This window comes from Pyrenophora tritici-repentis, chromosome 5 (genome assembly GCF_003171515.1).
Source record: "Pyrenophora tritici-repentis strain M4 chromosome 5, whole genome shotgun sequence".
NCBI classification, from domain to species: Eukaryota; Fungi; Ascomycota; class Dothideomycetes; order Pleosporales; family Pleosporaceae; genus Pyrenophora; species Pyrenophora tritici-repentis.
Genome location: NC_089394.1, coordinates 2,715,250 through 2,742,963, shown reverse-complemented (window position 1 = coordinate 2,742,963; position 27,714 = coordinate 2,715,250). Strand labels below are relative to the sequence as shown.

The 27,714-nt window shown below is 52.0% G+C and overlaps 10 protein-coding genes across 10 annotated transcripts; 6 read left to right on the top strand and 4 right to left on the bottom strand.

Annotated features, from left to right (window-relative positions):
- Window positions 1-1,634: 1,634 nt before the first annotated feature.
- PtrM4_110320 (uncharacterized protein) lies at window positions 1,635-3,929 on the top strand (the record flags this gene model as incomplete). The annotated part of the gene is made up of 1 exon (XM_066107882.1): window positions 1,635-3,929. One exon carries the CDS (start codon window positions 1,635-1,637, stop codon window positions 3,927-3,929), a length of 2,295 nt encoding a protein of 764 aa, XP_065962331.1.
- A 1,878-nt stretch (window positions 3,930-5,807) lies between these two features.
- On the bottom strand, window positions 5,808-6,017 carry PtrM4_110310 (uncharacterized protein; the record flags this gene model as incomplete). Its single annotated transcript, XM_066107881.1, has 1 exon — window positions 5,808-6,017. One exon carries the CDS (start codon window positions 6,015-6,017, stop codon window positions 5,808-5,810), a length of 210 nt encoding a protein of 69 aa, XP_065962330.1.
- A 1,187-nt stretch (window positions 6,018-7,204) lies between these two features.
- Window positions 7,205-10,402, top strand: PtrM4_110300 (vacuolar morphogenesis protein AvaB; the record flags this gene model as incomplete). Its single annotated transcript, XM_066107880.1, has 5 exons — window positions 7,205-7,286; window positions 7,337-9,757; window positions 9,807-9,915; window positions 9,966-10,339; window positions 10,398-10,402. 5 exons carry the CDS (start codon window positions 7,205-7,207, stop codon window positions 10,400-10,402), a joined length of 2,991 nt encoding a protein of 996 aa, XP_065962329.1.
- A 211-nt stretch (window positions 10,403-10,613) lies between these two features.
- On the bottom strand, window positions 10,614-10,865 carry PtrM4_110290 (putative ekc keops complex subunit gon7 protein; the record flags this gene model as incomplete). The annotated part of the gene is made up of 1 exon (XM_001935739.1): window positions 10,614-10,865. One exon carries the CDS (start codon window positions 10,863-10,865, stop codon window positions 10,614-10,616), a length of 252 nt encoding a protein of 83 aa, XP_001935774.1.
- Window positions 10,866-11,271: 406 nt separating this feature from the next.
- Window positions 11,272-14,519, top strand: PtrM4_110280 (HbrB multi-domain protein; the record flags this gene model as incomplete). The annotated part of the gene is made up of 2 exons (XM_001935740.2): window positions 11,272-13,366; window positions 14,512-14,519. 2 exons carry the CDS (start codon window positions 11,272-11,274, stop codon window positions 14,517-14,519), a joined length of 2,103 nt encoding a protein of 700 aa, XP_001935775.2.
- A 951-nt stretch (window positions 14,520-15,470) lies between these two features.
- On the top strand, window positions 15,471-16,343 carry PtrM4_110270 (uncharacterized protein; the record flags this gene model as incomplete). Its single annotated transcript, XM_001935742.1, has 1 exon — window positions 15,471-16,343. The coding sequence occupies one exon, from the start codon at window positions 15,471-15,473 to the stop codon at window positions 16,341-16,343; it is 873 nt and encodes a 290-aa protein (XP_001935777.1).
- Window positions 16,344-18,142: 1,799 nt separating this feature from the next.
- Window positions 18,143-18,351, bottom strand: PtrM4_110260 (uncharacterized protein; the record flags this gene model as incomplete). The annotated part of the gene is made up of 2 exons (XM_001935743.2): window positions 18,143-18,199; window positions 18,295-18,351. The coding sequence occupies 2 exons, from the start codon at window positions 18,349-18,351 to the stop codon at window positions 18,143-18,145; spliced, it is 114 nt and encodes a 37-aa protein (XP_001935778.2).
- Window positions 18,352-19,193: 842 nt separating this feature from the next.
- Window positions 19,194-21,263, bottom strand: PtrM4_110250 (LIM domain containing protein; the record flags this gene model as incomplete). The annotated part of the gene is made up of 2 exons (XM_001935744.2): window positions 19,194-21,049; window positions 21,098-21,263. 2 exons carry the CDS (start codon window positions 21,261-21,263, stop codon window positions 19,194-19,196), a joined length of 2,022 nt encoding a protein of 673 aa, XP_001935779.2.
- Window positions 21,264-23,784: 2,521 nt separating this feature from the next.
- On the top strand, window positions 23,785-25,443 carry PtrM4_110240 (INO1, Myo-inositol-1-phosphate synthase; the record flags this gene model as incomplete). The annotated part of the gene is made up of 2 exons (XM_001935745.2): window positions 23,785-24,485; window positions 24,534-25,443. 2 exons carry the CDS (start codon window positions 23,785-23,787, stop codon window positions 25,441-25,443), a joined length of 1,611 nt encoding a protein of 536 aa, XP_001935780.1.
- A 418-nt stretch (window positions 25,444-25,861) lies between these two features.
- On the top strand, window positions 25,862-27,466 carry PtrM4_110230 (uncharacterized protein; the record flags this gene model as incomplete). The annotated part of the gene is made up of 4 exons (XM_001935746.1): window positions 25,862-25,987; window positions 26,041-26,551; window positions 26,609-27,186; window positions 27,236-27,466. The coding sequence occupies 4 exons, from the start codon at window positions 25,862-25,864 to the stop codon at window positions 27,464-27,466; spliced, it is 1,446 nt and encodes a 481-aa protein (XP_001935781.1).
- Between the last annotated feature and the right edge of the window lie 248 nt (window positions 27,467-27,714).

The following is a 27,714-nucleotide window of genomic DNA, read 5'->3' as shown; positions in this document are numbered from 1 at the left end:
GCAATCAGCTTTTTTCAACACTGAAATCCCATACTCCAGATGTTTAAGGGGTCGTGATGATAGTCGAACAGTTTTACGGGCCAGGTGGGATTTGCAGCAAAGAGAGCGATACCTATCCCGAGAGTTCTACAATATGATGGGACATGGCCTGTTTTGCATTATGAGAGAGATGACATAAAGAGTTGGGGCAGCTTGAAGAGTGTTGGTATGCCGCACCAAGGGAGCAGTGGCCGGTGTCAGTGCTGCGTCTTCACTGTATCTTGGATAAACAATCCAGCGATGTGTGCACATGGTCCAAAGACTGCGCAAATAAGAAGAATAGTGGGCAGAGGTATCAGGACGTGAAAAAAGGCGATCAGCATTACATGTAGCACGACAGGACGAGCAGAGGACAAAAACTTGCAAGGAGATGAGGTTGGGACGAAAACGAGCAGCTGTCTGAGGCTCAACAGCCGCTAAGCCCTTGATTGGACAGGAGCGGTCGAGCATGGGCCACGCTTTCTCCACGGCAGCGCTACGCCGCAGCCACCCGATCGGGGACGTGGCGCTCTTCGCGATCATGGACACTCTGTGCAGGTATCGCTACAGTCAAGCATCACGGCGCCGGATTTTAATATGCGATCTATTTCGAGATGAACTATCCGCGCGATGGAATTTTCACGACTGCGAGTTCGCATGTTGTCGTGTTAGAAGACGACTGGAGGCGTGTTGCAGGATGACGTCGGCACAGAAAACAGGGCATGACAGCGGCGCAGTACAAAACCGCGGGCCTCGCCCATCTCCAGCGCCTTGAGCACCTCCTCTGCCAGCGACCGACGTCCAGAGGTCGTGTTCCCTTGCGCTCGACATTATTCCCTTCCTGCAACGGCCGCAGACGTGACGAGGTTGTGCAGGTCGCCAGATCTGCCTGCCAGCTGTCTCTGCGCATGGTTGCATGCCGATGAGCGCAAGCCCGTGCAACAAAGGACACCCGCTCAGACAACTTGCGACAACCACTCGAGGTGAAGCCGCCCGGAATAACAGACGCTGGCAATTCATTTTGTCCTAGTGTCTTGTCTGGGGACTTCGCCAGCCCGGCCAGCTGACAAGCAAACGACTGGTCGGGAGTGGCTTGCTCCACTTCTGCGGGCGCCTATTCGGGCCTCCACCACACCCAGAATCGCCTGTTCTAACTTGAGCCTCGCCATCTTGTATGCACTGTTGAAACTATCAGGTCGTGCAGGCCTCTCCTTGAGGTACTATTGGTACCCGTTGGGGGGCCTGCAACTAGTCCTCGCTTCCTCGCGGTACGTGCAGCCCATTCATTCTAGTCATTGTGAAGTAGTTATTCACAGCGCTTCTCTCCACCTTCTCTCCTTCACCTGACGATTCACCTACTGTTTCCTTTATTGCATTGTACGGAGCGTTCGGTTGTTTCATTGTTGTCTATTGTATTCCATTTCAACACTTCTGCCTAATTCTTCTCCCACGCCACAACCATCTCTGGCAGATATTCCTTGTCTAGCTGGCCTACTCTTGCGACTACACTTATTTTCAACGCAACATCACATCTGCTACTCTTTTTCTTGGACGCCTGGACCTCTTCCGTCTCTAATCGTCGACCAGACCACGTTTCGCAGTCATCCAACGTTGCGATGACTTCCTCCGCGAACCAACAGCAACCCTTCCCACCTGTGCCTCCATCTATGTCCGCTGGCGATAGTCATGAGATGCGAGACTACTACCCACCGCAAGATGCACCACGACCTACAATAAACCAGACACCAAACTTCAAACCATACCTCGGCCTTCGAGCTAGGCTCTCACAGATATGGATCAATCGATGGACCATTCTACTACTGCTCATCCTTGTGCGACTCTTAATCGCCATCGCAAGCACTGACTCAAGTCTCGTTTCCGCCCGCCGGGAAGCCCTTAGTGCTTGCAACCAAGTCGAGAATATCGGCAGCTCCATGGCCTCAATGCCCCACTACATGTCCAAGGGTCTCAACGAAATGACTGCCTCCAGCGTCGAAAAGGCCATCAGCGGCCTCATGAAGATGCTCGAAATGAGTGTCACGGGTGTCGAGGAAATTATTCTGTTCGTCATTCACATGATGACAAGTACCTACCTTTGCCTCATCACCCTTGCCGTCAGTGGCAGTCTTCATGCTGCTGTAGAGATCGGCGACGCAATCAACAAACAACTCAACGAGACTATCAACTCCGTCACTGATGACATGGGCGACGCCGTCAAATCCGTCTCGGACGGTATCAACTCCATTATGGGTAAACTCAACTTCAACATTCCGGGATTCAAGAAGCCAGAAATCAATCTGGACGACCAGATCAAGAAGCTGAAGTCGCTGGAGATGCCTCCTGAGATGACAGAGGGTCTTCAGAAGCTCAACCAGTCAATCCCCACCTTCAAAGATGTGCAGAACTTTACGGATAACATCATCCGCCTGCCGTTTGAGGAGGTCAAAAAGTTGATCAAGGGCATGGACACCTTTGAGTTCAACCGATCAGTCCTTCCAGTGCCACAGAAGGAGGCACTAACCTTCTGTTCCGACGGCAACTCTATCAATGGGTTCTTCGATGATCTCATCGAGTTGGCCTATAACGCACGGAAGATTGCTCTCGGTGTCCTCATCGCTGCAGCTATCCTTGTTTGCGTCCCCATGGCTTGGATGGAAACCCGCCGCTACCGGAAGATGCAAGAACGCGCTGCTCTCTTTCAAGAGGGCCACGAGGGCATGGACGTCGTATATCTTGCGTCCCGCCCGACTTCTTCCGGCATCGGCCTGTGGTTCGGAAAGCGCTTCGGCTCAGCTCGACGACAAGCTGTAATCCGCTGGGCCTGGGCTTATGCCACTTCCATCCCTATGATGTTCCTCATTTCCCTGGGTGTCGCCGGTCTATTCTCCTGCTTCTGTCAATATCTCTTGTTGAAGGCCATCGAAGACAAGACCCCGGAACTCACGGATCAAGTCGCTGACTTTGCCGGAAAAGTCGTTTCCTCGCTCAACAATGCGTCCATGTCATGGTCGAATGGTGTTAATGGCGCCATCGGTGAACTGGACAACAAGATCAACGAAGATATCTTTGGCTGGGTGAACACAAGCACGACCGCAGTCAACGATACTCTCAATTCATTCGTTGATCAGATGAGCACCACGCTAAACGACACGTTCGGTGGCACTGTACTATACGATCCGATCAAGGAAGTGCTCAACTGCTTGATTGGACTGAAGATCGCCAGCTTTCAAAAAGGTCTCACTTGGGTATCAGAGAATGCGCACGTCCAGTTTCCCGGCGTTGCGAACGACACTTTCTCTCTCGGTGCCCTCGCCGAGACAGGCGACTCAGACTCAGCCAGCGAACTGCTTGCGAACCCGAACGGCAAAGCAAAGGACGAGATCACCGAAGCTGTCGACCGTGTTATTGACAAGTTGATGAGCGGTATTCAAAACGAAGCGCTCATTTCCACGGCCCTGGTCGTCGTATGGCTATTCATTGCCATCGGCGGCCTCGTGTACGCTTCGATTCATCTCTTCCGTCGCGACGATCCAGAACTTGGACGCAACCCATACATTGTTGACCCTTCCCATGACCATGAGCCCAAACCCAGTGCCGACTATCCTACTACTGCACCGCCACAATATGTGCCCAACGACTACAACGTCAACAAAGCAGCGCCATATACGCTTGCGCCCCGGCCCTTCTCTACCTTTGAACACAACGACAGTATCCAACCAGCGACAGAGAAGGTCGGCCAAGTTGGTGCACGCGCGGTGACGGAGTCCGCAAGACCCGGACACCTACGTGTGAGTAGTCATGGTCAACTCGCTGATCCCTCCCCGGCCGATGACCGCGCCGGTCCATTCTCGAATCAATACGCTCAGTCGCCATATCCGCAAGAAAAGCAACAGCAGAATCCGTTCATCTAAGATCCGTATTTGTCGAATAATTATGGCAAACCTGTCGCCGACCACCTGACCTTTTGCTTGCCTTCTGCGTCAACCGGTCGGCGACTGGACTTGCTCCTAGACAACCAACGACCTGACCGACCTGCGATGAGCCGTAATTGCTCAGACCGAACCTTGCGTTTGAAGTTTTCTCTCCCTTCTTCATGATGATGCGAATACGCTCTCTGAACAGGGAGTATGGCACATGTTTTCGCGTTGATGAAACTTGCTTCTCCGCTTTCATGTGTCGGTGTTTCTATTCTACATTTTGGCCCATTTTCTTTCAATATACCCCACCACAATGTATTATTTCCTGTGTTTATTTGTCTTGTGTCATTGCTCTCTCTTGCGGGCGCGTGTTGGATTGATATCCCCTCATCGCGAAGTTTGACAGCGAAGCTCTGCGGACAAGTCATCTTCATCTCCCTTTTTTCCTCGAGATGAGATGCATGTATGTCCGCAGATGTCTTTCCATCAAATGATGAGGTTTGTGTATATCTCCTTGAGTATGTCTGTTCCCGAGGTCCCTTACGCCTGATCCTCTGTTCCGCCCTCCTACCCTTATTTCCCTTGCTCTTCATTCCACACCTCGACGTTGCATCGCCGCCGCACCGCGTCCTCGCCGTGGCTTGCCCGCTTGGCGCGCTTGCACAGGCGACCTCTTGGTGTGAATAATGTCGTTAGCTCAAGGACGCAATGAGGATAGCGACGTGTTGTGGAACACGAACCGGCAATATGTTGGATATGACTCGCTCATTCGCCACGCCTCTCCTTTCTCCCATTTTTCAACTCACCGGCCCTTATTCTGGCTTTGTATGCTCTGCACCCGTCTTTCGCGGCTGTTGCTGGGGGGAGAAAATAAGGAGAGGTTGATGTGCTGATTGGTAACAAGCGTTGTGCTTTCCTCCCATTTTCCTACCCCTTGACATGTATTTTTCTCGCGAGGACTCTTGTCGAGGGAGACATGGAAAATGCGTCGACGTTGAAAGCCGACATTTTTGTGTTTGTGTACGGGTGGAAGCATCCTCGTCCCTTTGGATGAAGGGTTGGTTTTAGCGTTTTTTTTTTCATTAAACGCCGCGCGAGTTGATCCCGTGAGGCGCTTGCGCCCGGGACCTGTTTTTTTCACACTGGCGCACGACGCATGTAGTGATAGGAACCCGTCTAGGAATCCGTCTAGGAATCAATCTTGTCCACCCTTATGCTTTGTTTGCCTTGTTAGCCCGGTCTGGGCTACAAAGGAAAAAAAAAGAAAACTCGTGTTATGTAGATGTTATCGCGACGGGGAGGGAGTCGCTCACATTCTTTTATATTACTCTATTTTATCTTCGTAGAACTCATCCAATGGAATGATGCTTGTTCGCCTTGAATCGTGCTATTGTTGATGCTATGCCGGCCGTGTTGCGAGACGAAGTGGTGATATTTACTTGAACACTGGTTTAGAAGATGTGATACAGTGCAAGATTGAGTGATTAAGCCACGCTTTGTGGTATTTTATTGATTTGGGGAACTTGTAGATCAGCTAAATCGTCTTGTACGTCCTAAATTGCGCTGCTCGTGTTATACCGGCCCCCCTCCATGCTACGATTTATGGAGGCTCATCATTAGTGCGAAAGTACGCGCGCAGCCCTTTTAAGATTCAGACGGTGTGGACTTGAGTTGTAGGATGGTAAAGGCATGTTTCATAAGTGGAGCATTCATCGTTTTCACATTGATACACAGGTGCTTTATGTAGTGACTGGTGGTTGTGCACTAAGCAGACAAGTGTTTTCTCCTCCCCTCACGTCGCTTCAATAACCCTATCCCTCTGTGCAACTCATCATCCTGACAGTCTTCCACAACCAAAAAAGCCCTTTTTGTCTATGGCTGCGCCCAGCATTCATCCGCCGCCGTTGCACCACAAGAGGTCCCGATCCGGCTGATAAAAGGTGTTCCTAGGTGTGTCGGAGGACAACCTCTAGAGTCGCAAGTGCAGCAGCTACCGCGCGGGTAAGTGCATTCAGAGCCTTCCCAGCAAAATGCTGAAACTGCAGTCGTCATGGTGAATAGGAGAACTGCGCGTAGAAGCATGGTCTGTACTAGGTTAGACTACGGACAAGCCTGCTTTTAAGTAGGTGGTTGGAGACTTACGAAGGGATGCGATGGGTAATGCGTCGATGATGGGATCTTCCAAGTTTGATAAGCTGGTTGATTGTCGTACCGATCTGGATGGTATACACTGACAGCAAGTGCGTGGGTAGTATTTGCTTGTTCAACGGTAGATTTGATCGTAGAGTTTGAGAACGGAAGGCACGGAAACTCAATATATGTGTTATGCCAACACTAGAAGTGGGTCTACAGGGAAGTATTCGGTGCGATAGGATCGTTGTTGCTAGGTGTGGAGTTGGAGGGAAAGGGTGCCGACTTACCTGTCTGTCAGACAGGACGATCGTTACTGATTATGACATGGCAATCGACTGACCGTATGGAGATCGTAGACGATGCGGAGCGGACAGATCCGTTATATGAGTTTGGTTACGCGTCGATGCTGAGTAAGACTTCAACTGCATCTGCTGGTTGGAGTGGTGGACAGAGATCACGTGCGGGTTTTGAGCATCGTTGTGGCTGCGGGGTTGGAGTGACGGGTGGGAGATTGATTGTCTGATAGACAGAACGGTAGATTGCTGATCGGATTTAGGAGGAAGACGTGTAGGTTTTTATATATGTAGCGCTCACCTTCTCTGACGAAGTACATATCAAAGACGTCAAGAGACTTCTCTATGACTTGGGTGCTTGATCAACAGTAGAGATTACATTCGAGTGGTGTGTTGATGAGGTGACAGGAAGGCAGTTATCAAACTGATGAGAATGTTCGCATGAATGATTGTGGAGAAGAAGTTGTAGAATACTCCCTCAGCCTGTATTTCACGTCAAGCTTGAAGTTTAAGTCTGGTTCTAGGTCGATTGTGCGTGTAAACCGGGCAGAGCAGCTCTTAAGTTAGATATAATCCTGATATAAAATAGCCGACGTTCTTGATCAAGTATACTCGCAGATCGTAGAAGCCGGTACTGCATCAACTTGATTGTGGATACGAAGTCGTGTGTGATGTGGATGTGTGCTGGCTGGACCCTGGCCAAAGCTTCCGCGGCAATGACGATGGTCCGCCGAGCTCCAGGCACCTCCACCAGCACTCATGAAGCTTTCGGAGCGCGCAACAGTAGTCGCATAGCGACAGCAATACTGGCAAATGAACCAGTAGTTAGGAAAATAAACCACCATGCTCTCTGCATTCACCGCCCGACCCATCGTCGAGCTCAAACAGCGCGACAAGTCCAAGATCGAGTCCATCCTTGCCTATGGTACGATGGCTTGTCACTGTGGTATTAGCGGTGATTGCTGACACTATCAGGCGATCGTGTACTCGTAGGCCTGAATACGGGCTCTCTCCGTATATACCGGGTAAACGACCAAATCGATGGTGTCGAGGGCGACGGCAAGCCGAATGGTGAGCAGAACGGCGACCAGGCCGACGCTCCCACTCTCAAGCGCAAACCCGCCGACCTCCTTCGCGAAGAGGAAAAGTTCTCCCGACGGCCGATACAACAGCTAGCCATAATCAAGGAAGCGAATATCCTTGTATCTCTATCGGATAACTATGTCTCGATTCACGACATACAAACGTACCAGTTGCAGGAAAAGCTAGAGAAGACGCGGGGGGCTACCACATTCGCTGCGGCGAGCAACATTGTAAAGGACCCGTCAACTGGCATCCCGTCTATTGTGAGCCATCTCGCTGTGGCGGTGAAGCGCAAGATCATTCTGTGGACATGGCAGGATATGGAGCTGACTGGCGATGCTGTTGAGCTATCACTCATCGCTTCAGTCAAGAGCCTGACATGGGCGACGGGAACCAAGATTGTCGCTGGCATGGACCCAGGCTTCGTGATGGTTGATATTGAAACACATGATGTACAGGACATCATCAAACCAGGCGCGCTGGGAGAGAACGGTAACCAAGGCGGCGGCGCCCGATTTGGCGCTGTCTCTTCTTCCGGTATGGGATACATGGGCATGGGCAGTTGGGTGCCGAAGCCTCTTGCGACACGGCTCGGAGAAGGCGAAATGCTGCTCGCAAAAGACGTCAACAGCTTGTTCATCGATACAGAAGGAAACGCCCTCGACAAGCGCCAGGTTCCTTGGCAATCTGCACCCGAAACTATCGCATACTCATACCCGTACATGCTGACGTTGCTGCCGCCTTCAAAGGGCAGCCTCGAAGTCCGAAACCCAGACACACTCAATTTACTGCAGCTGATTGCTCTACCAAACGTCAACTTCCTCCACGTCCCTCAGCCCAACATTAGCTTGGCCCACGCCGGCAAAGGCTTTTTGGTTGCAAGCGATCGATGCATATGGCGTATGGGTGCACAGAGCTATGAGACACAGATCGATGAGCTAGTCGCAAATGGGCGCTATGACGAGGCGCTGAGTCTTCTCAACATGCTTGAAGATACGCTTCTTGTTGACAAAGAGGGCAGGGTGCGGGAGATACAGATACTCAAAGCGCAGGCGTTGTTTGACATGAAGAAGTACCGTGATGCCATGGAACTGTTCATTGATGCAAAAGCACCACCTGAGCGCGTCATTGCAATGTACCCTAGATCTATCGCGGGAAACTTGGCTCCGGAGGATAGTGTCAAAGGAGACGGGAGCGTAGCTGATGAAGAAGACACCAACGGAGAGAAGGTGGCGAAAGAAGCCGAAGAAAGCACGCCTGGCCCTGCATCCACGATTGGTCGGTCGATGATGGGCCGCTTTGGAGTCGGTGGTCACAAAAAGGTAGACTCGGATGCTGTCTCTATCCGCACAAACTCAGCCAAGGATGAGTCACCAGAGGCTGGGACACCGAAGAAAAAGCCAGCTGACCTTTCACCGGCCGACAAAGCGGCAGCCGATAAGGAGTTCAAAGATTCTGTTCGGGCTTTACAGTCTTTCCTTACCCAATGCCGTGTTCAGATCAAGCGATACATTGATACTGATGGAAATCTGAAAGAACCTCTACCTACGCCGAGTGGCAGTCAGCTAGAAGCTGAGAAGCCACCGTTCCACTTCTTCATCGAGGAAGCATCTCTGGAGTCTCCGATAGACTGGAAAGCGAAGCTACTGGAAGTGGCACAGTTGGTCGACACAACGCTCTTCCGTGCTTACATGATTGCAAATCCCAGCGTTGCAGGCTCACTGTTCCGTCTGCCCAACTTTTGCGAGCCGGATGTGGTACAAGAGAAGCTGTATGAGACTGGTCGGTATGCAGATCTCATTGACTTTTTGCATGGCAAGAAGCTGCATCGACAGGCGTTGGAACTACTGGACAAGTTTGGGAAGAATGAAGCTGATGAAGAGGTATCTCCGGCGTTGCAGGGACCGCAGCGAACGGTGGGATATCTGCAGGCGCTACCACCAGAACTGATAGATCTTATCCTTGAGTACGCTGAGTGGCCGCTACGCACAGATCCGAAGCTCGGCATGGAAGTATTCCTTGCCGATACGGAGAATGCGGAGACATTGCCACGGGACAGGGTGCTCGAGTTCTTGCAGAAGATTGATGTAAAGTTGGCCGTCAGATATCTGGAACACATTATCGAGGAGCTGAACGATCTCAACGTCGACTTCCACCAGCGACTGGTTGATTTATTGCTCGAGAAGCTGAAGAGTGGTGATTTTGAGAATGACGAGGAGAAGCAGGATTGGATGAGGAGACTGCAGATGTTTTTGAAAAAGGACAACGCGCAGTACAACCGATATCGCGTATTCCAGCAGTTGCCGGCCAATGGTACGTGTTTGCAGATGAGCCAGTGGGCAATTGACTAACAGACATCCAGACCCGGATTACTACGAGGCCAGGGCGATTGTACTAAGCAAGATGGGTTCGCACAAGCAGGCATTGGCAATCTATGTGTTCCAGCTGAAAGACTACAACAAGGCTGAAGAGTAAGCTCCGTTCAGATGTTGTGCATTGTAATAAACTAACGTTGGTATAGATACTGCAACCAGGTCTACACGGCTCCGCCACCATCTTCACCGACCAAGAGCTCGCAGCAAAGTACAAATATCCAGGGCACTATTGAAGACACGGAGCTTTCCATCTACCACGTCCTCTTATCCTTGTATCTCTCACCCCCACCGCCCAACCAACCCAACTGGCCTCCCGCGCTCGAGCTTTTGTCTAAACATGGCGCCCGACTACCGGCGGCAACAACGCTTGATCTGGTTCCCCCAACGCTGCCTGTCAAGGATCTGGAGTCATACTTTTTCGGTCGGATGCGCAACGCAAACTCGCTTCTCAACGAAGAGCGGATTGTAGCTCATCTTCGTGGCGTGGAAAAGGTTGCTGTCGAATCGGCCGTGTTGCTTGGTGCTGATAACAAAACGGATCAATACGGAAGGAAGGTGCCGGGTGGGTTAAACAGGAGGGTAGTGATTGACGAAGACCGACATTGCGCAGTATGCCACAAGAGGTTTGGGGGTAGTGCGATTCGCGTGTTTCCGGACAACAGCGTGATACATAGTGGTTGTATGAGGGGTAGCGTGGGTAGGAGGACGGCTGGTGCGTCTGGGTGGCGTTGATGAGGGTTCGTATGTATTGATAGATAGCCGTGGTATGCTATGTAATTATATCATGTGCATGCTCAGTCTTGATCCACGACCTCTTCGCCATACGTCTCCTCGTCCTTTGCATCGTCGGCAGCCTTGTCGTCGGCCATTTTCTGCGTCAGAAACTCGTTGACATCCTTTTGCATGTTCTTGAGTGACGAGGAAAGTTCAGCAAGATATGCAACTCGGTCCGCAGTGGGCGGCGGGGAGGAGAGTGCGGGGAGCTCAGCGGTGAATGTGCGTGAGGACGAGGTCGGGGAGGTGTAGGTGGCGGTCAGGAACGGCATGGCAGCGTAGATAGGGTTTATTTGGGGAAGATGGTGGTGAAGGGAAGATTGGCGGGGGTTCTAGCGGCGTCAGGTTATGTGGAGCTGGCACGGCCACGATGCGTCGATCGTTAACGGCGCGCGTGGCAGATGTATCTCTATACAATGTGGTTCGACGTCTGCGCACTTGTCCCCCACCACCGTGACTGATGCTCGAATAACGCCCTCTACTTCAATTGTCCCGTGCTGGCCATGGAAGTCTTCTCATAGCGACAGCCGTCTGTCCCTTCACGCTGACACCGCCGTCGCCGCGCCGTCCAACGGCGGCATCAGCGCAATCGCCGCATAGTTTGCGCAAGGACGCTGTAAACAGCCACATTGTCGCAATACCCGTAGGACGAATCGGCCTGCAGTGCAACCGCCCGCCATGCCGTCGACCTCACCTCCCCCTACGCCTTTGATCCGTCGCCCCGTCTCGCTCGACGACTCCGACTCGGACAGTTCGCAGGCGACGCTGCAACAACGCCGCTCTCCACTGCCCACGTCGGTACTGTCACCCTCGGCACGTTCGCCGCGCTCTCTCGACCCGCCTACTGCTGGCCCCCCGCCGCCGACACCGTCATCTTCTTCATCGTCATCGGCGCAGAATTACTCACGGCCGGGCTTTGTGCGCGATGCAACCCAGAGCCAGGGTCACATCGGGGCGCATAATATAGGACACCGCCCACGCCAGCGCTCGCAGGGTTACTTTGAGCCCAGCCTCAGTTCGATGCGTGAAGGTCAGGGTCAGCTCACGGCCTCGCAGATTGCTGCCCAGGCCGCATATGCCCAGAACCCCCAGCACATCCGCAAGCGTTCCACCACCATCCCCGCTCCCAATGAGCAGGCACAGGCGGGACGCGGCCAGCCCATGAGCCCCCCGCCTGTGCCTACGCAAGGCGTAACCTTCAAGACCAATGGCATGTCGTACCAGAATGGCGTCGTCGGTGGACGGATGGCCGCGACCACGGCGGCGAATGCTGCATTTCCTCGTAGTCCGCTGAATTCACCTGGTATAGAGGGGGCGCAGCCACAGTCGTCGCCTAAGCCTGCATCGACTCCGGAACCACAGCAGTTGCAAAAGATAAAGGAGAGCAAAAGCAAGATGAAACTGTTTTCGTCCAAGCCAAAGAACATCAAAGTGGACAACCGCCTGGACAGCAAGCACCAGGCACTGCCGTCACCGGGTAAGATTGGCATTGGCATTCACAGCTCCCAGGCCCTCAATCGCATGATGATGGCCGGCTCGACGACGAGCCTGGTCGAGTCGACCGTCAGCAGCAGCACCTCGCTGTACTCTTCTGCCAATGCCTCCACGTCCACTCTAGTTCCCCCACGGAATGATTCGCTGCCGGAGCGGAAAGAGGAGAAGCACAAGCACCACTTCCTGTCACGGCAGAAACACAAGCTCAAAGACCAGGACAGTTTTGCTCTTCCCCTGTCGTCAGCGAACAGCAACTCGAAGCCCACAAATCCCAGTGCGCCAGAACCCCTCTACTCCTTCGCCGCGCCTTCTTCGCCAGGCCATTCCAGCACTTTTGCTAGTTCTGTGACTGGTCTGGATCTGCGACACGGTGGGCGGCATTTGAGACGCGCCAAAAAGGAGGAGAAGGCAAACGCTTTTCTCGACGCTCAACTAGAGCCTCCGTACAGAGAACGGATGAACTCGGTTAGCACGGAAAGAGCAGAGTGGCCGTCATTAGCGAGCAATATCACAAGTGCATCAAGCCACACCACGCCTGGACAGACGATATCACACACGACGGAAATGTTGCATCTAGGCAGCTCGTTCGGCATCAATGGCCTGTCACCAGACGACGCCTGGCCGTTGTTGAAAGCAAGAGTGTTACTAATCTTCGAAGGCGAGGACCCACGACCACCTGTAGAAGACTTCAACGCCCTAGTCACTGTACACATCAAACGCTGCATTCACAAGCGCTCCCCCATAATCCTCATAGAAGACCTCAACGAACTCCTCTCCACCGGCTTTGGCTCCCTAGACCAGACGCTCCGACACGTGCCCGATGACCGGCTTATCCCACATCTTGTAGAGATGTGGCTTGTTGTATTTACCACCATCCTTCCCTTCTTACAAGCTGTATTCCTACCCCTCGACCTGGAGTTTAGAGGCTCGGGCATCATGACATCGGCGCAAGCCGCCGAGTTCTGGGGCGTCATGCTGCCGGATGAGATGAACACGAAAAGTCCAGATCACCTCAACATACCCATTCTAGGCGAACTAGAAGTCCGACGCATCACACTCCTCATATTCAGAGACATTGTCATACTTCCACGCTACGAGGCGCTAATGGCCATTTTCTCCCGTCTATCCCTCGAGAACCTAAACGCGGGATTGGAATCTCCTTCTCCCATTCCACACGACACACGCCCAGGCACCGCGGGAAGCGCAAACGATGTCCTGCCAATGGGTAGTCTTAATTCCACCTCCCAGAGCTCAGGCGGCTACTTAGAATCCACAACCAGTATAACATCCTCGACGTTCGCCAGCACAAGATCCCGCGCTACCTCCAACACATCCGCTGGTTCCTTCTCCTCAAACCCCTCGCAACATCCACCTACCATGTCCCACCTCCACCCCCCCGCCGCCTACCTCGCACTCCAACCTCCCGCCCGCCGCCCTGCGCCAACAACCAATGGACTCGACCAAAGTCACCGAAACAGTCGGTCGCATGCTGCAATGCGTGTCTGTGCTAGTTAGTCTGCAGTCCAGCGATGATGCACAGGAAAAGATTGGTAGGTTGAACAAGGAGCTCAAGTATAATTGGCTGGGTAGGGGCAGGACGGGGAGACAGCGGCAGGGTTTTGTGGGGCCGAGGAGTAGAGGGGGTGGGTTGAATCTTGCAGCCGGGGGGGATTACGGTGCCGGGGTTGGCCTAGGTGTAGGGTGGATGACATGTGGGTTCTGTTTTAGGGGAGGGGGCGTTTTCGAAATGGATAGATACGAGGTTATATGGGACCCCAAGGGCTGCTTTTTAGTCCGTGATGGACGGGAAAGGCGTTGTTGTTGCTGTTGCTTGTCGTGGGATTAGCGAGGGTTCGTCTGGGTTTTGGTGTTTGCTCTCTTTCTTTCTTGTTTGGCTACATGTATGATTCAAGACGTTATCCATGTCTTGTTGCTGTCCTGTTCTTTTTATGAAAGAAAACGACATCCAGAAAACAAAAGGCTGTCTGTCTGCCTTGGTATCCATCCAGTATATTACATGCCCATCCATCGTACATTGTTCGGCTGTTGGTGGAATTCGCAATGAGTGAGCCGTTTTGTATCTTGAAGTTTTGGATACCGGGCGCTTGGTAGCTAGCGCCGCTTATACCCGCTTGGCGGCTTTAACTGAGGAGGCAGGCTTACCTGACCGGGCTGGGAAGTCAGGCACGACTTACCGCTTTTGGGCAACTGTTGCATTGGTGGTTATGTGGGGGGGGGGAACTACAGTACGTACGTTCCTCGGTATCTGGGTTATTAAATATGAGAGCTTTACCATATGTTCTTTCCTGTTCTATAGTTACATCCTTTCGAAATTCGTGAGACAGTAAAAAAATAAAGCTCGCAAATAGTAAGTAAAAACGACTAGACTGGAATCTTCAAGGAGCAGGAGTGGCTAATCCTTAGCGATATGATAGTGTCGAATACTACTCTCGTCCCCCTTACCATCATCAAAGGCGCAGGCCACGAACACATTGCCCTCCCCGAAGGCGACAACGCAACCGTAGCAGATTTCCACACGTACGTCCTCCCCTCCTCCCCTCCTACCCCATCCGTCCATCTAACCCACCCCCCCACAGCACCCTCACGCAAACCCCCACCACCACCCCAACACCCATAACATCTGGCTTCTACAAAATCACCGCCGGCCCATCCAAGCCGGCCGCCTACACGTTCGAAGAATCCAAATACGTCCTCAGCGGCCAAATCGACGTCCTGGACGAAGCAACGGGCATCACGCATCACCTTGTGGCGGGCGACTTTGCGTTTTTCCATGTGGGGAGCAAGGTTCAGTTTTCGACGAGGAGTGTGGGTATGGCGTTTTATGTTGTTACGAGGCCGGTGAGGGTGGAGCATGGGGGGGTTGGTGGGAAGGGCGGAGGGGGAGAAGGCGAGGTTGTGAGGTGGGTGTTGGAAATGAGGAAGGGTTAGGTACGGCATATTATCTTTGTCCTGTTTGCCGGCACGGCTGTTTTTGTTCATTGAATAGGATATTTGCACAGCCTCGATTTCTGGAAACTACGCCGCAATTAGCTTTTTTGACCCTTGTCGGACGTCGTACTCGCGGCACATTGGTAGCACGGCCCCGGTTCAAAGAGAGGGTTTAGGTATTCAAACAGGTTCTTATGCGTATATCTGGCCTATGGCGATGTGACCGTGTCCGTTTGTGCCACTGCCACGCAGTACGATGCGTATGACAAGGCTGGATAAAGTAATTTGGGTGCCGTGACGTAGGGTTGAAAGTAACGCGCGTTACATTGGCCTTTGTATCCTCACTGGTTTCGATCCTCACCTTTGGCACACTTGCAGCAGCATCCATCACTCCAGATACCCATACCGCGTCCATCTTGTTATCGCAATACAACATGACCATGTCTGGATTCAACTGGCCGTCGAGGTCGACAATTACCATGGTTGCGGGGGATCCAGGTGACTCCACGTCTACAAGCGTCTTGTCTACCTACCAGACTTCTTCGGATACTACCTTGATGACCGTTTCCTATACCGACACGGTGTCTTCTACCCCGTCTGTCGTCATATCTAGTGGGTCCTCGACCGTGTCTTCTACTTCGGCTGTCGTCATATCTAGTAGACCCTCGACCGTATCTCCAATCATCTCGACATCATCACCCATATCGCGAAATCCAGGTCCAGGAAATACCAGCATTTCAACGCCCTCAGTCAGAAGACCCGAGGTAGCATCCGTGTCTAGTAATAGTAGCGCACGCCTAGGAGCCGGCGCGATCGCAGGCATAGCCGTCGGCGGCATACTACTCCTTGTTCTCATCGTATGCGCTTGGTTCTTCTGGCGGCTTAGAAAGCGCCTCACTCCCGCCGTCAATTCAGATGAAGACCTTGGACGCAGAGACGAGAAAGTGACTTTCGGGGCGAGTGCCCCTACAGATTTCACCGGCGTGTTCAACGATACAGCGTTTCAAGGACTACCTGTTACTGGCCAGCGCCATGAATTAGAACCTCCTCGCTATCATAAATCGGATCTGGTCCATGAGCTCGACGGGTCCTCGCGGCCGGGCGAGTTACCGTCTAAAGACGCATCATCGCATACGGTTGAGTGTCTCAAAGTGGCTGATGCTGGAAATATAGAAACAACCGACGACGTGGCATTTGATGGGGAAGCGCAAAGGAGGAGAGAGGTGGAGTGGTTGGAAAAGGAGGAAGCGAGGATAAGACATAAACGGGAGACGCTTTTGCAGCAGCGCGTTCAACGATTGGTTTGAGATCAAACATATGATTTTTTTCCAATGTTTTACATGTCTATCCAGGATATCTTTGCTTGGGTGGTCGTACTTGTGTGTAGTAGATAATGTATGTATAAATATTAGGAAGTAATATCGATGCTTAACAGTAGTACAAGAAAGGCAGGTTGTGCAAATTTGACCATTGCTTCCACTCATAGTCACTTAGCTATCCAAATCGATTCTGCGATAGTCGTGGGATAGTACCCATTAATAGACGGATTGTAAGATGACCGCTAGGAAATTCAGCAGTGCTGCCGCGTTATATTCGTATGGATGGCTAGTTGTTGTGGCTACTTATAACTACAGCCTTTGTCTTCATGCTACAATAAGTACTAATATGTCGCTACCACTATCGCGTATTGTTTTCCGGTATCTTCCGTGCTGGATTCAAAGCTTTGGTATCTACTCTAATACTCAGTAACCAAGTCGACGAACGAATTCGAACCGAATCGACATTGACTGATCTAGTCTTAGGAAAGAAGCTTACCTACTAGCTTAACTTGTTTGCGGCGTACAGGTCTGGATCTTGTGTTTCTGTTTCGCAGAGATGAATTTCATTGACCAGTTGTGGTTTTCTCAAAGCTCATCGTGTGGTTGGGACAATGGAATCAATACTCTCAAAGCCCATTGGAAACAATGCTTGCGAGATGACTTTCGCGAGTAGCAACAACCCTGGTACTCAGTATGGAGTTGAACCGCACGATCAGACACAAGCCCATAGCAATCCAAAGCCACCGTATAACGCGATCGCCAACTGGCGCAAAACCAATAAGGCTGTTCTAGCGTATGCATCTGTCAACACAGCATATACATGTTCCCATGCAAGAGGAAAGAGCTCCAGTTAATTACGAACAACGACTCGGGTACACAACACAGCCCGACTAAAGACACGAAAAGAAAGAAAGAAAATGTAAATCCTAGAGAAAGAGGGGCATCCTCGCTCTATCCCCCTTTCCCTAAATGCAGGGTCTAACGGACAAAGCACAGGCCTTCTCACACTAGTTACGTCACCAGCCACTCACCTGCATATCAAAAGTACAAATCATGTAAACGATAAACCCAATTCCCCAAAGCATGTTTAAATAACACTTCAGATTCATGGAGAACGGAGAACTACTTATCTACCAAACAAAGCTCTATCATCCTACTCCGCCGTTTCACCTTCAACTCCCAATCTACACGCACCCGATAACATTGACGCGGATACCCTAGACCCATCCCCCAACGGCAAGATTAGCACAAGCACAAACGATAGATCAGCACACAGGGTTTAGCACGCGGGAAGCGGAAGCACAGAAAAATGGGTTCGTTCAATGGGGGGAGGCTGTGCATAGCGGCTATCAATTAGCTAGTTAGCTAGCTAGGTACAACCAGTATCCATAAGTGCGGGACCCAAAAGTAGCGAGCCGAGTCAAGTGTTTCAAGCTAGTGATGACTTACCACAACCCGATGTCACCACGGGTAAGTAGTTAGATGGGCATTGGTAATTCTTAGGTCGGCGCTGGGAAGCGTCGAAGAGCATGACTCTTGGGGGATGGTGGTGGCGGTCCCGGTGGGGGGGCTGGGGCTTGGGGTCTGAGTAGAGAAGATTAGCTTTGCGGGTTCAATCCGGCGGTGCCTGGTAATGGGATGGGGTGGTACTTACACTTGAATCGTTACCGCTGGCGAGATTCAGGAGTAGAGTGGTTGCACTTAAGGTGGTGCTGTGACGATTTCGTCTAGGAGATGGAGGTGGTGGCTGGGGAGGTGGGCTTGGGCTTGGTTTGGGGTCGGCAGAGTCAAGGGTTTGGTAGAGAGGATAGGGGTCTTGTTGGAGGGTATTGGGCGTGGGGGGACTAGGGGAGTCGTGTTAGTGGAGTGCTATAGGCTTGTCGGAGATATGGTAGCGAGGGGAGAGATGAAAACGCGTGTTGGGCGAAGGTAGACTTACTAGAGACTGGTCCAGCATATTGATGGTGTACGGGGGATCCTCGTAGAATTGACGCATTTTGTAGAGGGGTGTTTGCAGATTGTTGTAGATACTTTGCTGTTGTGGAAGCTTTGGGCAAGTAATCGTGGTTGATGTTGTTGATGTAGAATGGAGGGCCAGAATCCGCTCCTTATATACCTCTTGCTCGTATTGCATATCAAGTAGCTTCTTCGATCGTTGTGAAGAATACGTGTGTTACAGATGAGGTTTGCAGATAAGAGATATTGTTGGAACATGGGTGATTAGCAAACACTGAAGGCTGACAAAGGGCCCGATATGCGGATGAGTATGCATATTTGATCGCCGAGATAGCGATGAATTGAAGTCCATTTACCCGCGAGATTACTCATCTCCACATCTTCAATCATCTGTCCAGTTGTTCCAACAACGTCATGACACGCAAGGACCAGTGAAGCGATTAGAATGATTTAACCAATTAATTGCTAAGCCCATAGAGATGAGCAGTAAACATTACGTTTGCTACCTATATGTACACGTGCAGTCGGATCTCGTTATCAACAAAAAAAGATGGTGTCTCACAGAGACTAGCAAAAAGAAATGCCAAGGAATGGGCGTATATACCAAACGCTACCCATGGCAACCACAAAAGAGCCGTCTAGTTCGGTAAACCGAACGTGATTACAAGGAGTAGCGAATGTATAGAGTAAGGGGTATAATGCAGGAACGTATCCAAGACAAGAGCGGACTGGCCGGGTATCAGAAAGAATGAAGAGGGTGAAGGTTCGTACAGTTGTGCACACAAGGCCAGGATCGCTAAATGACGTAACAAAGCAAATTTCAAGAGGAAGAGGGCAAACCAGGGAGGGAGTGGGTACAAGCAAGGGAAAAACTAGGACAGCTCACGCCATCATCATGAGTCTCGTTCCGCGTTTTTGTAGGTTTCGGGGTTGGTAGTTTCCGGGTCCAAGACGACTTCTTGGTGGTGCTGCGGCGCTTTGTGCGTGGCGCTCGCAGTATCTTCGACCGGAGACTTCAAAATAGCCGTCGCGGAGGACGATACGGCACGTCGTGCAGGTGAAGCATCTAGGATGGAACTTTTGACGGGTGTCGGTTTCGAGGTATTGGCCTTCGATACCATGATTGCAGGTGCTGCATAAAGACCCGTTTAGCTTGTGGTAGTGGTGTTCACAGTAAGGCGAGTTCTCGTAGACATAGAACTCGGCAGTGGGGAAGGGGTCCGAGCAGGTTCTGCATACAAAGCAGTGCTTATGGTAGCGTCCGGTGAGACGGCCCGAAGAATCCTTGACAGACTTTCCGACAATGGGTTCGGAGCAACCGCGGCAGTTGCCCTTGCTTGCCTTGCTTGGTCGACGCACTTCGGCTTGGCGTGATTCGTATGTTGCCATGGGGGTTGATTCGCTTCCACTGACTTCCGCTGGGTCCCGTGCAGGACTGATGTCCCTCGTGCGAGGTGATATCGCACCCATCTGGACAGCAGGGTCCAGCGGAGATTCTGGGTACTTGGCATAACCTCCTGGAGGGAAGGTGGGCTGGCGCCATCCTGGCGAAAGTGCTCGTGGAACCGGTCCTGATCCATCAGATCTCATGTAGCTTCTAGGCGCGCGGACAGGTCGTCCTTCGGCATAAGACTCGGGGCTTGCGCTTCTTGGAACGGGTTCCATGGGTTCCTCATCAACGAAATCTGAGCGGCTGACCTTGGAAACCTGTCGTGAGTGTGCCGCTTCTGACTCTGGCGGGCTTGACCGAGAACTGGCTATACTCCGGAAGCCAGAGCCATAGGAATCATCTGAGAATCCAGAGTCCGAAGGCGTGTGAAGCGCGTTCAGTGGCACGTCACTGAGGCCAGAGGCACCCAATGGAGCAGGGCGTAAAGCGTGAGATGGTGCAAGACCTCTTGGCATATCGCTCTCTGAGCCACTACGGCTTGACCCACGTGAAGGGAACATGGTGTTTGGGAGAGACATGAATTCTTGGGTATCCAGATCATGCATGTCAGACGGGAGATCCTTTGTGGAAGGTCTTCGTGGTCGTACCGGCGGCTCCCGACTGTTTTGACGTACTGGCTTCTCATCGGCTGTGGTAGAAGGCTTAGATTCCCTCTGCAAGCGGTCCAAGAAATCGTCAATACCTTCAATTTGTTCTGAAGTGGAGGGCAGAGGGGACTGTGCATTAGCTGGCCCCATTCCAGGCTTCGGGCGGGAAGGAAGGCCGATACTGCGGTTCGAGTATGCAGAGCTATGCGACGCATTCGATGCCACAGAGCCATTTCTTCTCGGTACACTCCTAGCGCTTCCAATGCTGCCATTTGTGGGCGTTCTCTTATGTTCAATCGCGTGGTTCTCCTCTGTTACCTGTCTTGTCATACTAGGTCTCCGGTCAAATGGGCCTGGTGCAATGTTTTCTAAACGCTTTGAGATGTTTTCTCCGCCGTTGAACCTCGGGCTCAACGGTGCAAATAGAGCATTGGGCTGGGCGTAATCTTGTGGATAAGGGTCTAGGCGTTGCCGTGGCTGAGGTTTGGGGCTGCTGGGCGCATTCTTGGGTGGAAATCGAGGAAAGGGTGAATCCAAATTCGAGGTCAGACCAGGTGATGGTGGTCCCATACTCCGAGCATTGGGAGTTGTCACACTGCGCGTCATCTTGAAGGGGGATTTCGGGGGTGCTAGGCCAGGCGTGCGACTCCTGGGACTCTGACTACTCATAGGCGACGGCTCCAATGAACGGAATGGCCTGTCTAGAAAGGTCAGCATTTGGTTCTTGTGTCCGTTTACTGGCTACTTACTCGCTGCATTGGAATCAATCCGGGGAGGAGGAGGCATGCGACCAGTCGGTGCTGGTCCAGCTGATCTGTTACTGAATGTCGGTCCTTGGAAAGTGGCGGCGCGGTTGAGCTTCGGGGAAACTATTGAAGAAGGTGAGCCTGTCGAAAGTGTCGAGGTAGGCGACATGGGCTCTGGAACAGCAGTTGCTAAACACTATAAGCTTTGGAAGGTATCACACAGTCGCGTTCCACTCACTGGAAGGGCCTGCTGTAATACAAACATGATCGGCCAAGTGAAGGATATCGATATCGGCAGCACAAGAAGAGCATTTTATTGTGGGAAGAGTGCTCATGCGATCCATCTTGGAGGTGTACCCAGAGCAGATTGGGAAGAAAAGAGTCGAGGCAGGCCTTGCCTGATTTTGTTAGGGTTGAAATGGTCCACGTCCAGCGGTTGATCGATCACAGCAATATTAAAAGCTGATGACATGGAGGAGAATGAGGTTTGCGGGCAATTGGTGAGGACGGATGCGGGCGCTGACATACAAAGCTGGACAAGGGCAGGGCTGTTTGATCTTCAGAAACGGTGAGGGTCGTGCTGAATCAGGGGCAGCATGCAGGCAAGGTTCCGAACTGGGATCAGGGGACGGCAACGGGAATATCTAGCGTCAGGGCGTCACTGCGTCCTGCATTTTAAGAGGTTGCTTGGCTCCACCTCCAGACACGTAATGTTGGGTATCGCAGGCTAAAAGGGCTGCAATCACGGAATACTGACAACGAGGTCGAGCGCCGACCAGGCAAATAAACACATCTAGGCAATCAAAGTATGCGGTCCAATGTGGGCGCGCAAATCGCCGTCTTTCTTATATACCCGCGTGTTCGCTGATGTTTGCTGATCTCACTGATGGGTGGCGCTCTGTTAGCTGGCCAGGGCGGCTCTTATGATTTGATGGCTTGGACGTAATTCGCGTGCACGGAGCGGCATCGTGCGCATGGCAGATATGCGTCGTGTCGGCCTCGCCCTCAGTCGATTCGCTCGGAGGGGGAAATGTAAAACCTCTATTGCTGCCACCCACCCATCCCTCTCGATGTCGTTAGCACCCCCCGCCAGGCTATCAGTTGTTTTGCTGATCGCAAGACTGAAGGAGATGCCAAGGCCGGCTGTCTGTCCCATGTGGACGTTGTCGCGCAAATTGCGGCTACTGGAATCGTACGTGGGAACGAACCAAGCATGCCTGAGGCTCTGTTCACAGGCTGTCTCTGCGGCCTTGCAGATTACCTAGCGACCGGCTTAATTCGCTGGACTTTCTTGGCAACCTAGGTAGTACTCTACCGGTACTGGACCGATCTGCTTTGCATGGGTTTAGTCATTGTCGACCACCGACCAAAGCGTGAGCCCCTGTCCACACGACACGAGTTTCTCGTCATCAATATTCTTCTGCGGATGGACCGTGAGACGAAATGCAATAGATCGTGATGGCTGTGGCGCCAATCGACGCACTTCGGACGCCATAGCCTCCTGCATGAGCTTCTCCATGGTTCCCATGACGATCAACTGTGGCCATGCATGCGGCCGCTTCCGTCTCTTTGTCTCTAACCCTGTGTCCGTTCGTGTCCTGACAAACGCGTATGTGAGAGCCTCTTTTGTTGTGACTTTGCAAGTATCTGAACGACTGAACGAAACAACACTCCTCAGCACTGTTCCTGCTGCTCCACTCAACCACACACTAATAATGCGCTTTCTGTTGCGCATGGTGTCGCAAACAATCCTGACACGAGGGGCGTCTCGGATGCTCTTGCAACTGCGTAACTGACGCCATAGCTGCGATTTGAAACAGACTGCTCAAGAAACCAGAAAATTAGTATGCTTCTGTGTGTGAGATCACTTGGCCGAGATCGCCTTGGGCTGACAAGGCATCCAGGTGTTGAAAAGTCGTACCCCACAATCACAAGCCAAGGCTTATATTCGTGATCCGCCGACGTGGGGTAAAGCTGCATGTACATAATCGTTTCACGCGGCCATTCCAGTCAAAACTTCGCTATGCCACTGCCATGACAGCTGTCACTATAATGCCCCGTGTCTCTAGGCTCATCGAGTGCTCGCTTGCACCTTACCTGCCCACTGCGGATGTTGTTGCTGCAATCGGTGTGCTATGCGTGGTAGCGCACATTGGCGACTATCGGAAAATATGTTTGCTACGCGGCGATTGGCTTCTCCAGCTATCGAAGGGCCTACGGCGCGCGTCCTTGGGACGAAAAGTGGATAGCATACCTAGATACGTAAGGGTAAAAAAGCGGTGGGTGAACGCCAACGCTTCCCCGGCTCGACTCGGAGCGCTTGTGCGCGGATATATTGATAAGTCAGCAGCGAGGCGAGAGGCATTTATATCACTTCCCATCCCCAGCTTTGCTCACTCCACCACCACAACGTCTCCGATAGCAATCACCAGTTAACTGAAAGCTTGTTACCTCTTACCTCTCATCAACTACACCTAAATTTCCCCGGGCCATTGCCCAGCTGTCAAGACGTTTTCCAATCTCCTCAGCTCGTATGTGTACCCCTCCATGACATTATTGTGACTTTTCGACTTACACTCTATAGGATCCACAACCCATTTGCCGGCCGACGCACTTCTCCCTCTGGGGCAGCGTCGGACTTAGACTTCCGCAACTAAGTTCACCAATTAACAAAAACTTAAATCATCATCATGGCGCCACACGCAGAAGACAGCGTCGGCCACGCGAATGGGTTCGATGTGAAGACAGCTCCCAAGGATCTCTTTGTCGTCAATTCTCCTAATGTAGAGTACACCGAGGACACGATCAAGTCAAAGTACACTTACCGTACCACCGACGTTACCAAAAACGCAGACGGTAAATATGTCGCCGTGCCCAAGGAAACTCTCTACGACTTCAATGTGGACCGCAAGATCCCCAAGACTGGTGTCATGCTGGTTGGCTGGGGCGGCAACAATGGAACCACTGTCACCGCCGGTATCATTGCTAACAAGCGGAACCTTGTCTGGGAGACCAAGGAGGGAAAGCGCGCCGCCAACTACTACGGTTCCGTCATCATGGGCTCTACCACCAAGCTCGGTGTCGACAGCAAGACTGGCCAGGAAATCTTCATCCCTTTCCATGACCTGCTGCCTATGGTCCACCCCAATGATCTTGTCGTCGGTGGTTGGGACATCAGCGGCATGAACCTTGCGGACGCCATGGACCGTGCCAAGGTCTTGTCCCCCTCTTTGAAGACGCTTGTTCGTAAGGAGATGGGCGCCATGAAGCCCCTCCCTAGCATTTACTACCCGGACTTCATTGCTGCCAACCAGGAGGAGCGTGCCGACAACGTCCTTGAGGGCACCAAGGCTTCCATGGCCCATGTTGAGCAGATCCGCAAGGACATTCGGTAAGTCCTGGTATGCCAATCACCATTATTCCTGCTAACAGTTCACAGTGACTTCAAGACTGCTAACAACCTTGACAAGGTGATCGTACAGTGGACTGCCAACACTGAGCGTTACAGCGAGATTCTTGAGGGCGTCAATGACACTGCGGACAACCTGCTGAAGTCTATTGAGGCTGGCCACGAAGAGGTCGCTCCCTCCACTGTCTTTGCCGTCGCTTCGATTCTCGAGGGCGTCCCCTTCATCAACGGCTCTCCTCAGAACACCTTCGTTCCTGGTGCTATCCAGCTCGCCGAGAAGCACAATGCCTTCATTGGTGGTGATGACTTCAAGTCTGGACAGACCAAGATGAAGTCTGCTCTGGTCGACTTTATGATTAGCGCAGGTATCAAGCTTACCTCGATTGCCTCGTACAACCACCTGGGCAACAACGATGGCATGAACCTCAGCTCTCAGAAGCAGTTCCGTTCCAAGGAGATTTCCAAGTCCAATGTTGTCGACGACATGGTCGCTGCAAACAATGTCTTGTATAAGGAGGGTGAACACCCCGACCACTGTGTCGTCATCAAGTACATGCCTGCTGTCGGAGATGACAAGCGTGCTCTGGACGAGTACTATGCTGAGATCTTCCTCGACGGTCATCAGACCATTAGCTTGTTCAATGTCTGCGAGGACTCCCTTCTGGCCTCTCCTTTGATCATTGATTTGGTCCTTGTGGCTGAGATGATGACTCGTGTTCAGTGGAAGGCTCACAGTGCTGAGGGTAGCGATGCCAAGTTCAACAACTTCCACAGCGTCCTCAGTGTCCTCAGCTACATGCTCAAGGCTCCTCTCACCCCTCCGGGCACTCCTGTCGTCAATGCTCTCGCCAAACAGCGAGCTGCTCTCACCAACATCTTCCGTGCCTGTGTCGGACTTGAGCCGGAGAACGACATGACCCTTGAGCACAAGCTCATCTAGAGGGTAGGGGAGATTGGCGATTTGTGTCTGGTAACTTAACCGCACGCATGCGACTTGCAGCTTCATCAAAGCTCATGTGGCTATGATCTGATTTGACCAACTCTATACTCTCTTTGAAGCAATACAAAATCCATAACGGACACTTACATATACTCACCTTCTGTTTTCCCGTCACGTGAATCTCTTTTGCACATAACCGACGAAGTCTAATTATGTCCTTGATTGCTCAAATCGTGGATAAGAGCAGCTTTGTATGATCTTCTAATGTATGTATGCATCTCTGTGGTGAACGTAAGTGCTGAATCACGAGGTGCGGAATTTCGCCTTGAACGCGCCTGCCTTCTGAGCAACTGAAACCCTACTTCAAAAATCAGCATCGAACTCTTCCCCATTTCATTGACACTAGCCTGCCTTCAGAATGCCAGCGTCATCCTCAATACAGTCCTACTTCTCTTTGCCGAGAAAGAATGGTGATGGGTTCACCCCCGAGGAGATGCAGTCGGCTCTTTCCACCAAAAGAGCGACTGCAGCAAGTGCATGGACAGTACGTCACTGCGCCAAGACGTCGGTAGTCAGTCAATTACTAACATAGAAAAGCCGACACTCGACTATGAGGAAGCCGGCATAGGCACACTCGAACCCGGTCCGCGTCATCTCACTCTCATGGGCCGGATAGTGTATTTCAACGACCAAGCCAAACCCAGCAAGTCGCACAAGGCAGCTCAAGGATGCATTAGAATAATGGTATCAGACGACACTGGCGTACTCACTGTTCGTCTTTGGTATGCGAATACACAGTACAGGCTCAAACTGGGCCAGCTAGTGAGCCTTTGGACAGTGCACATTTCGAATTCCTCGGAACACAACTCACTCGCCCCAAATACTGCACCGCTTTTCACAACCATGTTCCCCGAGGGCGAGAGAAACTGCCATTTCATGGTTCACGAGAACAGCGATGATGGGACAAGGTTCAAGCGACCGTATGGTGTGAGCGAATCGAGAGTGTTGCCGGGTTTAATGACGCTGAAGAGCTTCACTGATGGTGGGTATGATGTCGAGGAGCCGAAACTACTCGTCTGCGTCAAGAGCATTGGTGCGAGGAAGAAATGTGTGTCACTCCAGTCTCCGTTTCCCACCACATCTCGGCATTAACGTACCACGACAGACATGAACCGCAACGGCACAACGTCCGAACTCATCTCCCTCGGCATCTTTGACGACACTTCCGACGGCCTCCTCACCCTCTACTCTTCCATGTGCGACTCCGCCTCCCTCTTCACCCCCTCCAAAACAGTCCTCCTCATCTCGAACCCCGGCTGGCGCATCGAGAAGATTGCCAAATTGACAGTCAGCGGTAATTCTCGTGTCGATGTCGACCCAAACATGGGTGATGCACATCGATTGAGGGCACTCGCCCAGCGATTGACCAAAAAGGAGCACGTAAACCCCCCTTTCCCACTCACCACCGCAGAAGTCCAGGAATACGGGCACGCAACAGTGAAGGCCCTATATACACTGGCCAATGTAGACTCCACCGCTCGCGCCCTTTCAAACAAGGGTTCCACAGACACGATAGTCGGCTACTTAAGCGTCATAATCACCGAACTCAACATCGTCACGCCGTCAAAACGCAACATGCTCATGAGCAACGAATGCTGCGGAATCCCCATCTTCGCAAATAGCACATCTGTGCAATGTAGACAATGTGACAAACCAGTCCATCTAAGAGTTAATCCTAGAATCGTAAGTTCCCTTCCCCTTCTGTCTTCCCTCCTAATGTCGACTCCTACAGCTCGGCCCCCTCCTCGACGAAACAGGCCAAATCAGCCCTGGCAAACTCATCCTCTCAGACGCTGCGTGGAATCAGCTGCTAGGTCGCACGCCCCTGCAACTCGCGGAGACTGATGTAGAGGTACTGAGGTATCTGGAGCAGAGGCTGCTTTTTCTGCGTGTCACGATGGGGTTTGCGCTGAGGCTGGAGGGGGATATTGGGAGGTTGGCTGTTTGGTGTGTTGGGAGTTAATGGGGGTGCGGTGTACTAGAGAGGAGGAAGGGGGTGTGATAGAGAACGAGGAGAGTATGAGAGGGTGATGCTGCATTCTCGCGGATTTCTACAGGAACACGATGGTCGTTACAACCACTTCTGACGCGAATGCGAAGCAGGGAGATATGTGTACGATAATTTCAGGTACGTATATCTACATATCCAAAATTTCCCTAGCCAAATTGGCAAGTCTTAGGGTCCTTTTAAACCCTAGTTGAAACGGGGTC